Here is a 17,049-nt window from a genome sequence, read left to right on the forward strand (position 1 = left end):
AACAAAGGGAAAGATTTTTGTAAATTTTTTTTTTTTTTTTTTTTTTTTACGCGTAATGGCGGCGATCTGTGATTTATTTATTTATTTTTTTTGCGGGGCTGCGACATTACAGCGGACAGATCGGACCCTTGACTGACATTTTTGACACTTTTGGGGGTACCAGTGACATTACTACAGTAATCAGTGATATACATATGCACTGTTACTGTAAAAATGACACTGGCAGTGAAGGGGTTAACTTTTTTTGAGAGGGAGGGGTTAAGTGGGTCCCTAGGGGCGTGCTTTCTACTGTGATTGGCTGTGGCTTGATGTGTAAGAACAGTGATCAACGGTCCTACATAGTAGAACCGTTTGATCACCATTCATACACAGGGGAGACTGACAGGCGGCTTTGTTTACATTAGCCGCCTGCCTTTTTCCCCGATGTCACGGACGATCGCGTGTGCCCGGCGGACATCGGGTCCGCCGGGCACACGGTCGGGGGGTCCTTGACCTAGTGGGAGCGCGCATCCGGCGGCGCACACTCGCTCCCAAAACCCTTACAGGCTAGCGACATAGCCCTACGACGCTTTTCCTGTGAGGGGCTGACTGCTGAAGTAGTCGTGCGGCAGTCGGCAAGTGGTTAATAAGTCAGCAGCCTCAGAAAGTGTATCCTCAGACTTAAAATACACACTTACCTGTCCCACAGTCCAGCGATGCGGCAGCCCGAAAGCCTCTGTCCTTTCCCTTTTGGTCTCGGTGGCACCGGCATCACTAAAGTGGGCACCCTGTTATGACAGCTTGCGAGTCGCTCGGCACTTCTTAATTGGGCGGCAATCTTCTGGGACCTCTGACGTATCCCAGAAGATTGCAAGATGTAGAAATTCCCCGGTACTCTCCAGCAACACCCACAGCAGTACCAGAAGATTGCAGGAAGGGAGGGGGAGAGGAAATCTTCCGCTGCAAGCGGAAGTGGGAGTGGGTACCTGTCACAACTAGGTACCCACTCCCCCCCCCCCCCTCTAGAAAAATGTCAGGGGGTTAGGACTACTTAAAGCGGAAGTTCCACTTTTGGGTGGAACTCCGCTTTAAGTTTGGATAGTAAAACATTTTTTTTTCTGCCAGTAAACAGCTTATACAGCCCACTTCCTCTTTTTCCTGTCTGGTAATTTGCCTAGGCTAATGATATCGTGCACAGCTCTCTCACTCTCGTGAGAGTTTGCCAGCAAGGAAGGGATGGATGAGTCATAAGAAAGCCAAGGAGAGCTGTAGAGGGCTGGGCGAGGCAGGAGATAGCAGGCGACTGCAGAGATCCATGAGTATTCATCAAGAGAGGAGAAATGTGGAGGCAAGCAGTGGTGTCTGTTTGTCTGTATATGTGTGTGTGTGTAAATCCAGGAAGTGAACAGGCATCCACTTCAGCTGCCCACAGTTAAAATGGCTGCAGCCAGACTTAGTGGAGGGAGATTTCTGCAGCATATTTGGCAAGTACAAAATCACGGTATATATAAAATAATATGCAAAGTGGTTGGAGGGAAGCTTCAGGATGGCAAAGTTGTTTTTATTACAAATGATGTGAGCAGACTGTAGTTCCTTTTTTAATGACCAGGTCATTTTTCGCAATACGCACTGCAATACTTTAACTGAAGATTGCGTGGTTGCGCCACTCTATGCCCAAATATAATTGATGTCCCTTCCCCCCCCCCCCCCACCCCCCCCACAAATAGAGCTTTCTTTTGGTGGTATTTGATCACTTCACATGGCCAGACCTGCCGAACACGGAAAAGAGACGCCAAGGGACCATGACAGCTCCCTCAGCGGTGTCCAGGCGACCGTGTGGAGGCTTCGTTCTAAGGTAAGTATTTCATAATGTGCTAGTATGCATACTAGCATATTATGCCATTGTCCTGCAGGGTTTTTTTTTCCTCTGGATACTCGCTTTAAAGTTAACTTGCTGGTGAGTGGTTGCTATGACGCCGGTTGGTAACTTTGGGGAGGCATGGGACAGTACAGTGGGCTGGATGTGCTTTTGGATACAGAGATAAGCGGAGAGTGGCAGGGGGTTTATGTTAAATACTGTCCTGCAGGTTTTACCTGAGGCCCATAAGTCCTCCCTATCTTACTAATCGCCAGCCATCGTATGTTTTATAAATGTTTGGGTGGCTGATTTTTGTCTTCTGATTTTGCTTTGCATATCTGGGTGGGATAGTGTTTGACTCTCTGGTTTGTTTTGTTTTTTTCTCCTGGTGATCCTTCCAATAACGGACTTCATGTCTTGGGGTGACAGCGCTCAGTCATTGAACTGTATCCACGGAGGACCGGCATTATGGCTCATGGATATGGAGAACTACAGAACACCTCTTCTCGTCATCCCATTCACACTTTAGCGTATTGGAATTGTGGGCGCTATTGCCCACGATTCCAGAATCGCAGCAAAATACACAACACGCTTGCAGTGCCATTACTTCTTAATGGCACCCACATTGTGGTGCGATTTTTGCCACCATTGTCTTCTGACAAAATGCGCTAAAATCACAGCAAAACACGGGACACCAAACGATTCTTTGGAATGGAGGGAGGCCCATTTAAATGAATGGTGGCGCTCCAAATATGTGCAAAAAAGCATGTGAAAATCCCCAGTGTGGCAAGGTTGCTCAGGTGTGAATGGGGCCTAACATTGTAATCCAGAGAGATAGCTGGAAACAATGTAACTGATAAGAGTTGGTTCACACTAAGGCGACACGACTCTGCACAACTTCAGGGGCGACTTGTGCATTCCCATGCACCACGACTTCGGGGGGACTTGCAGGGACTTCACATAATGGAAGTCTATGCAAGTCGCTCCGAGGTCGCCCCGAAGTAGTACAGGACCCTTTTTCTAAGTCGGAGCGACTTGTGTCGCTCCTATTAGAACCGGTCCTGTAGCGGTCAATGGACCGCGAGGGAGCGCGACTTGTCAGGCTGACAAGTCCCGGCAGTGTGAACCGGCTCTAACAGTGCAGAACAAGCAGAGAGCTCAGGAAATTACCGGTATTAGCAGGATTAAAAGGTGATGTTATGCTTATCCACATGACATCTGAACAGTTTACCCCCCCTTCATGTCCAGGCCTTTTTTTTTGTGATTCGGCACTGCACTACTTTACCCGACAATTGTGCAGTCGTGCGACACTGTACCCAAATAAATTTGTCATTATTTCGCACAAATAGGGTCCTTTCACTCGGGCGGTCTGTATGTCCGTTTTTCATCCCATCTGATTGCGGATGAAAAACGGACCTAATGCATGATAATGGGATTGCGGATGACCATCCGCTGACATCCGATTTGCGTCCTTTCCGATCAGTTCCGTTTTTTGGAACAGAAGAGAACCCTTTTTCTTCCGTTTAAAAAAACGGAACGGACGCAAAAACGGTTGTCAGCGGTGTCATCCGCTGACATCCGCAATCCCATTGACATGCATTATCTCTGTTTTATCATCCGCAAACAGATGGGATGATATACAGACCGGATGACACAAGTGTAATCTGTGTCCGTAAAAAAAAAAAAAATGTGCCGTAGCGGATCAAAAAACAGTCCGCCCCGTGTGAAAGGACCCATCGAGCGGTATTTGATCACCTCTGCATTTATTTTTTGCTCTATAAACAAACATTTAGAAAAAATAAAACCAACAATATTTTTTACTTTCTGCTATAAGGGCCGGTTCACACTTCTGCGAGTGCGCCGATCGCATGTAATGCGGAGCGCACTGCTCCTTCATTACATGCGATCGGAGGTGCGGATGCGAATTCAGCCATAGACTTTGTATGGCTGAATTCGCACTGTATCCGCACCAAACACGCACATGACCCTTTTTTCCAGCCGCATCAGGATCAGATCGCACAGTGGTTCACACTTGTGCGATCCGATCCTGTGCGAATTGTAAAGATCGCATTGCGATATGCCATCAAACTGGGGGCGTATCTCCTATGGCAGTGTGAACTGCCAGGGGTGCGTTTGCGATGTGGGGAACAGGCTGCGAGTTCGCCTTCCCGCATCGCACAAGTGTGAACCAGGACTAAAACCTATCCAATAAATAAATGTGAAACAAATATAGGCCAATGTGTATTCTCCTACATATTTTTGGTTAAAAAAAATAAAAAATCCCACTAAGCGTATATTGGTTTTCTACAAACTATGGGATATATACTGGAATTTTTTTTTATACAACTAATGGTGGTTATCAACAACTTATAGCGAGACTGCAATATTGCGGCGGATGGTTGGACACTAACTAGGGATGCACCGATCCGATATTAGGAACGGATATCGGCGCCGATACTGCCAAAATAGCTGGATCGGGGGATCGGTAAAATAACGGATCCACGGGCCGATCCGGTTTTGCTGAGTCCCGGCTCAGCTGTCCCTTGCACGGAACTGCTACTTCCTGTATAGGTCCGGCTCACAGGTGGAGTGATATCAGATGCACTCCGCCTGGGAATGGAGGAGCCATACACAGGAAGCAGCGGCTTTGCTCTGTACTGCAGCTGCATGCATATTGTGTATGTGTGTAGTTTGGGATCGGTATCGGCAGATACACAAAGCCAGGTATCTGTATCGGGGCGAGAAAAGTCGAATCAGTGCACTCCTAACACTCACTGACCCTTTGTTGGGACCAGTGACACTAATACAGTGATTGAGTTCAAATATGCACTGTCACTGTACTAATGACACTGGCTGGGAAGTGGTTAAACAGCAGGGGCAATCAAAGGGTTAACTCTGTGCCTGTCCAGTGTTTTTGTGTGTACTGTGTGAGGCGCTTTTACTAAGGAAGGTGATGTATTTTATCCCCTGCTTTTTAGGAACACAAAAGCTGTGTTTTGTGTCTCTGCCCAATGTTCGGTGGGTGCCCGTGGACATCCAGTGCCCCAACACCCACAGATCAGAATACTCGCAGCAGAAGCAGCCTGCTGGTGGCACACGTGTATATAGATGTGATTGGCAGAGTCAGAGAAGCGAGCTGATGTTACTCCGCCAATCCCAGCAGGCTTTGCATTCAATAATAGAATACATCGCTCGCTGTGATTGGCTCAGCGCGGTATACTGTATGTAGCCGAAGCTACGGTACAGACGGTATACCGTACAGGATTTCCCAACAGCCAGCGCCTTGAGATTACATCTACCGGTAATACTTATACTTGGGGTACCTTGGAGATATTCTACTCGGTGTATAAGACGACCCCTCATTTTGGGGGAATTTTTTTGAGGTTCAAAAGTCATATTCTACGCCAGAAAGTACATGTTTTTAGTTCATTTTTGAAGCTTAAAAGAAAATAAAAAAAATAAAACCATTCTTGTTGACCTGTTATGTATTTCGGATTTATTTGGGTCCCGTACCAAAATACCGCACATTTAGAGCCGGTTCACACTACCGCGACCAGAAAGTCGCCCTGTGACTTGTTTAGAGACTTGTTTAGAGACTTGTTTAGAGACTTGTTTAGAGACTTGTTTAGAGACTTGTTTAGAGACTTGTTTAGAGACTTGTTTAGAGACTTGTTTAGAGACTTGTTTAGTCCCGGTTCACACTAGGGCGACCTGTGAGGCGACCTGGTCGCCTCACAGGTCGCCGCAGGTCGCCTCCCATAGGGAAGCTGCGGACCCGTTCTAATAGGAGCGACACAAGTCGCTCCGACCTAGAAAAAGGGTCCGGAGCTTCTTTGGGGCGACCAGGAGGCGACTGCCATAGACTTCAATGTTATGAAGTCCGTGGCGGCCGCTCGCACCGCGACCTCGGAGGTCGCCACCCGAAGTCGGATCGCGTGCATGTGAACGGGGGCTTAGAGACTTGTTTAGAGACTTGTTTTAGAGACTTGTGCACTACTTTGAAGAGACAGGCGACTTTGTCTGTGGGGAATGCTTGGCTAATCTTTCTTCTTCCTGGAAAGTCTGATAACAAGTCGCTTCAATTAAGATAAGGAGGCGACTCCCATTGAAGTCTATGGGACAGTCGGATCACAGGTCGCCTCAAAGTAGTACAGGACACTTTTCAGAAGTCGGAGTGACTTCAGTAGTGCCAATTAAGACGGCACTGATTGATTAACATTGCTTTTGTTATGTCAAGCGACCTGGGGCGACACAAGTCGCCTCACAAGTCGTGCTAGTGTGAATGGGCTCTTAGAGCCCATTCAGACTAGTGCGAATTGTCAGGCGACTTGTCAGCCTGACAAGTCGCGCTCGGTCGCGGTCCATTGAGTAGTACAGGACCCGTTCTAATAGGAGCGACACAAGTCGCTCCGACTTAGAAAAAGAGTCCTGTACTACTTTGGGGCGACCTCGGAGCGACTTGCATAGACTTCCATTATGTGAAGTCTCTGCAAGTCGCGCCGAAGTCGCGGTGCACGCGACTTCACAGGTCGCCCCTCCCAAAGTCGTGTCGTGCTAGTCTGAATGGGCTCTTAACCTTATAGTGAAGGTTATGCCATTGGCATTGGAGCACAATGAATACGGGCAGCGAATGTATCCCAACAATTCTAGGTCTTATTCCCTGCGGTATTTCCCATAGTCCTCTCTGGCCTGGGTTGGGACCCTATTAATGAAACCTAAACCAGGAAGCACAGGGTGAAATGTCTGGTTTAAATTGTGGTATTCAAGCTATGCAGCTGTTGAGGTCGTAGAGATTGGGTGACTGTGTGGGCTGCTTTCCTCCCATTAGTTCCCCAGTGACCCCGGGCAATTCCCCCACGTATAGCCTACAGAGGAGGGAGACATTCATGTCAGCAGGCCGAGGCTGGGCTCAGGGGGCCTGTCCTTCACCTACAAAAATGTCCATTGTGAAAGAATAAACAAAAAGAGGATCTATACAGGCGTATCTCATAAATTAGAATATCAAAAAGTTAATTTATTTCAGTAATTCAATTCAAAAAATAAATATTTTATATAAATGTGGTCCACACTGAGTGATGTATTTCAAGCTTTTCTTTTTTTTTTTATAAGAATTTTTATTGCAGTTTTAAAGCAGCATACCGAAATATATACTTAACCAGTTCTGGACCGGAAGGATTGGCCCCCTGAATCACCAGGCCATTTTTTGCGATAGAGCACTGTAGCAGGAAGTGGTCCTCGTCCTCCAGGACCCCCTGATCACACTGCTGGCACAATCTGCTCTCCCTGGGATTGTAGGTTTGTCTGTGCCTTCCTAATTCCATTTCCAGGCTGTGGGCACTCAGTCTGTACAGGCTCAGGGTCTGTCTGTCTTTAGGCTCTTGTAGCACCTCCAGGTATAGGGCCAGTTTGTAGTCTCTCTCTCTCTCTGTCTCTGTCTCTCTGTCTCTCTGTCTCTCTGTCTCTCTGTCTCTCTGTCTCTCTGTCTCTCTGTCTCTCTGTCTCTCTGTCTCTCTGTCTCTCTGTCTCTCTGTCTCTCTGTCTCTCTGTCTCTCTGTCTCTCTGTCTCTGTCTCTGTCTCTGTCTCTGTCTCTGTCTCTGTCTCTCTGTCTCTGTCTCTGTCTCTCTCTGTCTCTCTCTTTTTTTTTTTTTTTTATTATATATATATATATATATATATATAGTGGGTACGGAAAGTATTCAGACCCCCTTAAATTTTTCACTCTTTGTTATATTGCAGCCATTTGCTAAAATCATTTAAGTTCATTCTTCTTCCTCATGAATGTACACATAGCACCCCATACTGACAGAAAAACACAGAATTGTTGCAGATTTATTAAAAAAGAAAAACTGAAATATCACATGGTCCTAAGTATTCAGACCCTTTGCTCAGTATTTAGTAGAAGCCCCCTTTTGATCTAATACAGCCAGGAGTCTTTTTGGGAAAGATGCAACAAGTCTTTCACACCTGGATTTGGGGATCCTCTGCCATTCCTCCTTGCAGATCCTCTCCAGTTCTGTCAGGTTGGATGGTAAACGTTGGTGGACAGCCATTTTTAGGTCTCTCCAGAGATGCTCAATTGGGTTTAAGTCAGGGCTCTGGCTGGGCCATTCAAGAACAGTCACGGAGTTGTTGTGAAGCCACTCCTTCTTCGTTATTTTAGCTGTGTGCTTAGGGTCATTGTCTTGTTGGAAGGTAAACCTTCGGCCCAGTCTGAGATCCAGAGCACTCTGGAGAAGGTTTTTGTCCAGGATATCCCTGTACTTGGCCGCATTCATCTTTCCCTCGATTGCAACCAGTCGTCCTGTCCCTGCAGCTGAAAAACACCCCCACAGCATGATGCTGCCACCACCATGCTTCACTGTTGGGACTGTATTGGACAGGTGATGAGCAGTGCCTGGTTTTCTCCACACATACCGCTTAGAATTAAGGCCAAAAAGTTCTATTTTGGTCTCATCAGACCAGAGAATCTTATTTCTCACCATCTTGGAGTCCTTCAGGTGTTTATTAGCAAACTCCATGCGGGCTTTCATGTGTCTTACACTGAGGAGAGGCTTCCATCGGGCCACTCTGCCATAAAGCCCCGACTGGTGGAGGGCTGCAGTGATGGTTGACTTTCTACAACTTTCTCCCATCTCCTGACTGCATCTCTGGAGCTCAGCCACAGTGATCTTTGGGTTCTTCTTTACCTCTCTCACCAAGGCTCTTCTCCCCCGATAGCTAAGTTTGGCCGGACGGCCAGCTCTAGGAAGGGTTCTGGTCGTCCCAAACGTCTTCCATTTGAGGATTATGGAGGCCACTGTGCTCTTAGGAACCTTAAGTGCAGCAGAAATCTTTTTGTAACCTTGGCCAGATCTGTGCCTTGCCACAATTCTGTCTCTGAGCTCTTCAGGCAGTTCCTTTGACCTCATGATTCTCATTTGCTCTGACAGGCATTGTGATCTGGAAGGTCTTATATAGACAGGTGTGTGGCTTTCCTAATCAAGTCCAATCAGTATAATCAAACACAGCTGGACTCAAATGAAGGTGTAGAACCATCTCAAGGATGATCAGAAGAAATGGAAAGCACCTGAGTTAAATATATGAGTGTCACAGCAAAGGGTCTGAATACTTAGGACCATGTGATATTTCAGTTTTTCTTTTTTAATAAATCTGCAACAATGTCAACAATTCTGTGTTTTTCTGTCAGTATGGGGTGCTATGTGTACATTCATGAGGAAGAAGAATGAACTTAAATGATTTTAGCAAATGGCTGCAATATAACAAAGAGTGAAAAATTTAAGGGGGTCTGAATACTTTCCGTACCCACTGTGTGTGTGTGTGTGTATATATATATATATATATATATATATATATAAAATTATAATATATTGGGGGGAGAGAGAGCTGAGTGCCCCCAGAGCAAGCTGCTTGCTGTGGGTACTAACATGCATGCTCGCTCCCGAGCACCCCCACTCTCCCTTTCTCACTGACTATAATTGACAGCTGTAGGAGCCAATGGCTTCCACTGCTGTCTCTAAGCCAATGAGAAGACAGAGAGCAGGAGGGCACCTGCTTTCGTACACATCACTGTATCGAGATGGGGCTCAGGTAAGTAATGGGGGGTGGGGAGCTTAACACAGAGGGTTTTCCATCTTCATACATAGAATGCATAAAGGTAAAACCTTCAGCCTTTACAACCTCTATAATATATATGATTTGTATATTTTTTATATCTGCCTGGAGTCCACCAACTTTCCCTCTGCAGTGATCAGGAGTGGAGCGAGTGTACCCCAAATCTGTCAGTTCTTGCCATAAAATGTTTTGGATTGGCTCATGTCTTGTTAGGAGGTGTGGATAATATTTTTTAGGTAAACTCATATTGTTTTTCTTCCTAACAATCGTCTCTTTTCCATCTCCAGCTGCGGATAACCTTGTGGTCACTTAGTGCGAAATCCGTGTCCTACATCAAGTTCCCCAAAGCTTGTCAGAGGGGTGAGTCGGAGATTTGTCACATTTCATGTACATGTGATACCGTTTAGTATGAACTTTGTTTGGGGGTCATTCACACTTACAGTGCCCTCTGAAGAGCAATCCGCAATTCTGAGGGCATTGGACAAGGCGTTGTGGCTCCTCACTGCCTGATTTAACCCTGTAAATGCCCCAGTATGGATACATGGGATTGTGGTGCAGCCCCATATGCTTGCTGCTGTCATGTTTGGCGGCAGAAACACCTGCCAGATGTGACATACTGAATAATTTTTGCCACCACTGAGAAGCACAGCATCATGCCTTGATGTCCATATTGGGGGGTGGATGGGATGGCGGTTGAGGGATAGTAAAACTGAGGTTCAGTAGCCTAGTTTTACCACCTCTATGGCTGCTGTGGATTAACCCTTATAGTGTAAATAAGTGGCAGGTTTACGCTCTCTAAAGCCCCGTACACACGCACAGATCGTCGTCATACAAACGTCGGCGGACGAAAGATCTGCCGATTGTACGCGTGTTAGTATGGTGCCTCCGACAGATGTCTGCACACAATCCGCGGACAAAAGTCTTTCTTGCAAACATGAAAATTTTTGTCTGCGGACACCAGAACGGACGATTGTTCGCCTGTCAGTACAGAAATCAGCCGACAGACCGCAGATTTGCAAGACTGGGCATGCTCAGAAAATAAAAAACACAGGGAAAGTTAACCATTACATGACATCACTTCTGCAGTCAGCTGAAGTCTGCGGACAAAATTCTTGTGCTGTCCTTGTGCTGTCTTTGCACTTTTCAACAGACACCGACATCCCGGGGAGAAAAGACGAACATTTGTATGACGACGATCTGCGTGTGTGTACGGGGCTTTAAAGTACAGAGTCCAGCAATCCTGCCTAATAACAATTCCCAAAGCATTGCATTCTCCTATTGCAGCTCAAAGGGGAGGGGGCAGCTTAGAGGCGGAAAAAACACAGCTCAACCGTGCATCCCCAACCGGCGCACACCTAAATAAAGCCTGAGGACCGTTAACACTGCCAAACCGCAGCAGCGGTGCAGCAGAATGCCACCCATTGTGTCCCATAGACGTCTGCGTATTTGGTGCATTTTCTGAAAGCACACCAAAATTCCTGCATGCTGCCTCTTTGGTGCTCTTTTAGAAAATGCGCCCAAAATGAGGGACATAATAAAAGTCTATGGGAAACCGCCAGTAACCCGCAACAAAATCCACATGTACGCTGCACCGTGGCTAAACCGCAGCACGGCAGTGTCAAAGCGACCCCCCCCCCCACACATTTTAGAGATTTGTATCGCAGGCAGAATTGCCGCGATTCTTCCCATAATACCAAATCGCACTGCAATGCTGGCAAAACACAGCACGCTTGTTTGGGTGCTGTTCATTTTCAATGGCACCTAAACGCCGTGCGGTTTTGCAGCAAACGGCCTTGCGCAAAGTTTATCGCCCAAACAAAAAGGAGCAGGGGCTTCTTTTGGTTCGACAAGCTTTGAATGCTGCGATTGCACCGCGATTTATGACGCCAAAACTGCACCGCGTTTTAGGCGCCATTGAAAATGAATGGCACCTGAGCAAGGGTGCTGCATGTTTTCAGCATTGGAGTGCGATTTTAGATATGTGGCGATTCCACTCACAACCAAAATTTGTAGATGTGAACGGGGCCTGAAGGTTCTGTAGAGATATACTGATTTTTATTTTATTATTTCTTTCTTTGTTTTAGGCATAAAAGGTTAACCACTTGCTGACCGCCCTATAGCAGTTTTACTTCTACAGGGCTGCAGTTGTGTGCTGGATCACGTACAGTATCTCACAAAAGTAAGTACACCCTCACATTTTTGTAAATATTTTATTCTATCTTTTCATGTGACAACACTGAAGAAATGACACTTTGCTACAATGTAAAGTAGTGAGTGTACAGCTTGTATAACAGTGTAAATTTGCTGTCCCCTCAAAATAACTCAACACACAGCCATTAATGTCTAAACCTCTGGCAACTAAAGTGAGTACACCCCTAAGGGAAAATGTACATATTGGGCCCAAAGTGTCAATATTTTGTGTGGCCACCATTATTTTCCAGCACTGCCTTAACCCTCTTGGGCATGGAGTTCACCAGAGCTTCACAGGTTGCCACTGGAGTCCTCTTCCCCTCCTCCATGATGACATCACAGAGCAGGTGGATGTTAGAGAACTTGCGCTCCTCCACCTTCCGTTTGAGGATGCCCCACAGATGCTCAATAGGGTTTAGGTCTGGAGACATGCTTGGCCAGTCCATCACCTTTACCCTCAGCTTCTTTAGCAAGGCAGTGGTCATCTTGGAGGTGTTTTTTGGGGTCGTTATCATGTTGGAATACTGCCTGTGGCCCAGTATCCGAAGGGAGGGGATCATGCTCTGCTTCAGTATGTCACAGTAAATGTTGGCATTCATGGTCCCTCAATGATCTTTAGCTCCCCAGTGCCGGCAGCACTCATGCAGCACTCAGACCATGACACTCCCACCACCATGCTTGACTGTAGGCAAGACACACTTGTCTTTGTACTCCTCACCTGGTTGCTGCCACACACACTTGACACCATCTGAAGCAAATAAGTTTATCTTTGTCTCATCAGACCACAGGACATGGTTCCAGTAATCCATGTCCATAGTCTGCTCGTCTTCAGAAAACTGTTTGCGGACTTTCTTGTGCATCATCTTTGGAAGAGGCTTCCTTCTGGGATGACATGCAGATCAATTTGATGCAGTGTGCGGCGTATGGTCTGAGCACTGACAGGCTGACCCCCCCACCCCTTCAACCTCTGCAGCAATGCTGGCAGCACTCATATGTCTATTTCCCAAAGACAACCTGGTCGACCATGGCAAAGCCTGTTCTGAGTGGAACCTGTCCTGTTAAACCGCTGTATGGTCTTTGCCACCGTGCTGCAGCTCAGTTTCAGGGTCTTGGCAATCTTCCTATAGCCTAGGCCATCTTTATGTAGAACAGCAATTCTTTTTTCAGATCCTCAGAGAGTTCTTTGCCATGAGGTGCCATGTTGAACTTCCAGTGACCAGTATGAGAGAGTGAGAGCGATAACACCAAATTTAACACAGCTGCTCCCCATTCACACCTGAGACCTTGGAACGAGTCACATGACACCGGGGAGGGAAAATGGCTAATTGGGCCCAATTTGGACATTGTCATTTAAGGGTGTACTCACTTTTGTTTCCAGCGGTTTAGACATTAATGGCTGTGTGTTGAGTTATTTTGAGGGGACAGCAAATTTACACTGTTATACAAGCTGTACACTCACTACTTTACATTGTAGCAAAGTGTAATTTCTTCAGTGATGTCACATGAAAAGATAGAATAAAATATTTACAAAAATATGAGGGGTGTACTCACTTTTGTGAGATACTGTATATGTGATCCGACTCTTCTGGCTGCAGGGGTAGTGCGCCGAATATTCACAGCAGAAGCCGATCTGCGGGTGGTGGGCACTCGATGTCCTCTGGCAACGGCCAATCGTCAGGCAGAGACTCAAAATGGAGCTCTGCTTATGTAAACAAGGCAGAGTTCCATTCTGGCAGTGGGGGAAGGGATGGATTCTGTGTTCCTGTAAGCAGGAAATAAAATCCATCTCTTCCCCTAGTAAGAGCAGCACACATAGTAAACACAAACACTGGCTAGTTTTGCCTGGATAACCCTTTGATCGCCCCTGAAGTTTAAACCCTTCCCAGCCAGTGTTATTACAGTGACAGTGCATATTTTAGCACTGATCAATGTGTAAGTGTCACTAGTTCCTGCAAAGTGTCAGTGTGCGATTCCCTGCGCAGTATTACAGTCCTGCTATAAGTCTCTGATCGCCACCATTACCAGTATAAAAATAAATAAATAAAAATTCCAGTATATCCCATCATTTGTAGACACTATAAAGTTTCTGTAAACCAATCGATATATGCTTTTTGAGATTTTTTTACCTAAAGAACGTAGCAGAATACATATTGTCCTAAATTTATGGAGAGATTTGATTTTTTTTTTTGGATACTTATAGTAAAAAGTAAAATTTGTGTATATATATAGTGTGTGTGTGTATATATATATATATATATATATATATATATATATATATATATATATATATAAAATTTAAATTTTTTTTTATTATTTTTTTTTTTATAATTTTCGCTCTTTTTTTGGTTTATAGAATAAAATCGAAATCGCAGAGGTGATCGAATACCAACATAAGAAATCTCTTATTTATTGTAGAAAAAATAAAATAAAATAGGACATCAATTTTACAGTGTCGCACGACCACGCACTTGTCAGTTAAAGTAACGCAGTGTCGTATCGAAAAAGTAAAATCTTCCAGTGTTTAAAGCGGAGTTCCAGGTGTGAGCTTTTTTTTTTTTTTTTTTTTTTATATAAAACATCCTTGTGGTGTTTGCGCCTAATGCTATACTAAACAGGATTAGTAGTTAATGTAGGTTTTCTAAATGTTTTTTTTTTTTTTTCAAACGAATCTTTATTTATATTGTTCTCCTCCAATTTACATGTTAACCAAATTGCTCAGTACGAGGGGACAGGACCAAATGTAACGCTGCCAGGAATACTCAGAACAGTTAAGCTGGATACACACTATACAACTTTTGTTGTTAGATTTCCTTTAGATTTACCTTCAACTATGTAGTGCGAGGGCCGGCCTGATTGCATACAAATTGAAAGTGTTTAGATTTGACCTCATATTATATTATATGGTTTTGGTAAGTCTAAAGGAAAAAATCTAAAGACAGTTATATAGTGTGTATGGCCCATTACCCTTTTATTCTCATTGTTTAGAATTACAAAAAAAAGCTTGTTGTATGCTCAAAGATCCTGTTGCACCCTGTGTTAAAGTTTGTCACAATCCATCTCTAATAAAGTGATTCTAAGTGCCGGTTCACATATGTGCGGCTGCGGCGATCACATGTAATTCGGAGCGTACTGCTCCTTCATTGCATGCGATCGGATGTGCGGATGCGAATTCAGCCATACACTTTGTATGGCTGAAATTCGCACTGCACCCGCAGCAAAGACGCACAGGAGGCATTTTTTTCAGCCGCATTAGGATCAGATCGCACAGTGGTTCACACTTGTGCGATCCGATCCTGTGCGAACTGTCAGATCGCACTGCGATATGCGATCAAACTGGGGGTGTCGTTAACATTTAATTGACACCCCCTGCGTATCGCATATGGCAGTTCTTGTGCGGATGCGATGCGGGAACAGGCTGCGAATTCGCAGGCCTTCCCGCATCGCACATATGTGAACCGGCACTAAGAGTCCATTCACACTGCCTCGACTTGTGTGAGCTCAAGTCGCCCCAAGTCGCTTGACATAACAAAAGCAATGTTAATCAATGAGTGCCATCTTAATTGGCACTACTGAAGTCGCTCTGACTTTGGAAAAGGGTCCTGTACTACTTTGAGGCGACTTGTATCCGACTTGTCCCATAGACTTCAATGGGAGTCGCCTCCTTATCTTATTTGAAGCGACTTGTGATCCGACTTTTCATTAAAATGGTCCTGAACCAGAAAAAAAGATTTTTCTTATAATTTTTAGTAGCACAGGCATAGGGCTCCTCTCCACCTGAGCGTTTTTGTTGCAGGCATTTATTGGGTATTTTTGGAGGCCGCCATGACTTTTTTGGATTTAGTGTCTGGGGGGTCTAAAAATTGAAGTTTCATCTCTGTAGCATGCCCAGAACCAGAAAAAAAAAGCATTTTTCTTATCATTTTTAGTAGCACAGGCATAGGGCTTCTCTCCACCTGGGCGTTCTTGTTGCAGGCATTTATCGGCATTTTTGGAGGCAGGCATGACTTTTTTTTTTTGCATGCCGGCCTCCAAAGACGCCCAAAAAATGTCCGATAAATGCCTGCAACAAAAACGCCCAGGTGGAGAGGAGCCCTATGCCTGTGCTACTAAAAATTCTAAGAAAAATTATCTTTTTTTCTGTTTCTGGACATGCTACAGAGCTGAAACTTCACAGGTACACTTTTAGACCCCCCAGACACTAAATCCAAAGAAATCTCTTTTTTTTTTTTTTTTTTTTCAATAATTTTTTCAATAATTGGCTCTCTATCAAAAACGACAATTTTTAAGAACTTTTTTTTGTGTGATTGAGCATGACCCAGAACCATCATATTCTGATTGGCCAAATACAAAGTCGTCTATCATACAAGTCGCGCTGAAAGTCGCGCTAACAAGTCGCCTCTTATGAGGTGACTTAAAGGTCGCGGCAGTGTGAACCGGCTCTGAAAGCTATAAACAGAAAAATTGCTTTGCTGTCCCCACGGAGCACGCTCCCATCTTCAGTGTGGGAATCTGAAGCCCACTGGTATCTCCTTCTGGGATACGGTGCTGCTGGCTACCCAGCATGCACCTCCTGATCTCACGCATGCGCGCTGTACATACAAAGCACAGTGCACTCATTGAAGTGGAGAATGCCCATTGACTCCTGGGATTGATGACACTTGAATAAAATGCCTGGAGCTCTGCTTTAAAGTAGTAATCCAGGCAAAGCCTAACTAACGCTAAACCTGCTCTGTGCCTCATTACAAGCCAGTAGTACCTGCCAGCAGTACCAGCCTTGGAGGACACCCGCCAGTCATACCCGCCTTGGGGACACCAGCAGCCAGTGATACCTGCAGGAATCCTGAGTGAAGATTGAGGTCAGTTGAGGTGCAGGTAAACCGCAGTGCACCAGTGTGAAAGCAGCCTTAGCCCCTTTTACACAATCGGTCTGTTTTTCAGGTGGACCCAATCGGACCCTCCATTCACTTCTATAGAGTGGAAGATGTAAACAGACTTGTGTCCGCTTACACCCGCCTATCTCCAATCCGATTCACTTAAAAAAACAGAAGGGAATTCGTCCCCTTCTGCCTGGGAAGATCGGATCGGAGGAGCCATAGAGTAGAGCGGGCTGTGTCCGTGTCTGCTCTGCATATATACTGAGTGGACACGGACCTGTCACGTGCCCGCTCCGCTCATTGTGACTAGTTACCAAGTCACTAAAGTGGCCTTTGCTCCTCAAAAGACAAACAAACAAACACACACACACACACACACTCACACACACACACTCTTTTATTTTTGAGGTGGGGGGAATCTTGGGTGAGTTCCCACACTTTTGTTTTATTTTCCCCATGACTTGACCCCTGCCTATTCTGCAGCCAGCCAGTCCGGGCCCAGCATCAGCTGTCAGCGGTGGCTTCAGCATGGAGGG

At 45.5% G+C, this 17,049-nt stretch overlaps 1 protein-coding gene across 1 annotated transcript in view; it reads left to right on the top strand.

Annotated features, from left to right (window-relative positions):
* Positions 1-17,049, top strand: part of WRAP73 (WD repeat containing, antisense to TP73) — a 157,651-nt gene that overhangs the window by 57,604 nt on the left and 82,998 nt on the right. Inside the window, exon 4 of the mRNA XM_082273350.1 lies at positions 9,737-9,809. Within this exon, the coding sequence (XP_082129476.1) occupies positions 9,737-9,809 (73 nt within the window). The remainder of the gene's footprint in view (positions 1-9,736; positions 9,810-17,049) is intronic.

Source organism: Pelophylax lessonae, assembly GCF_965119305.1.
Source record: "Pelophylax lessonae genome assembly, chromosome: 12".
Taxonomy (NCBI): Eukaryota; Metazoa; Chordata; class Amphibia; order Anura; family Ranidae; genus Pelophylax; species Pelophylax lessonae.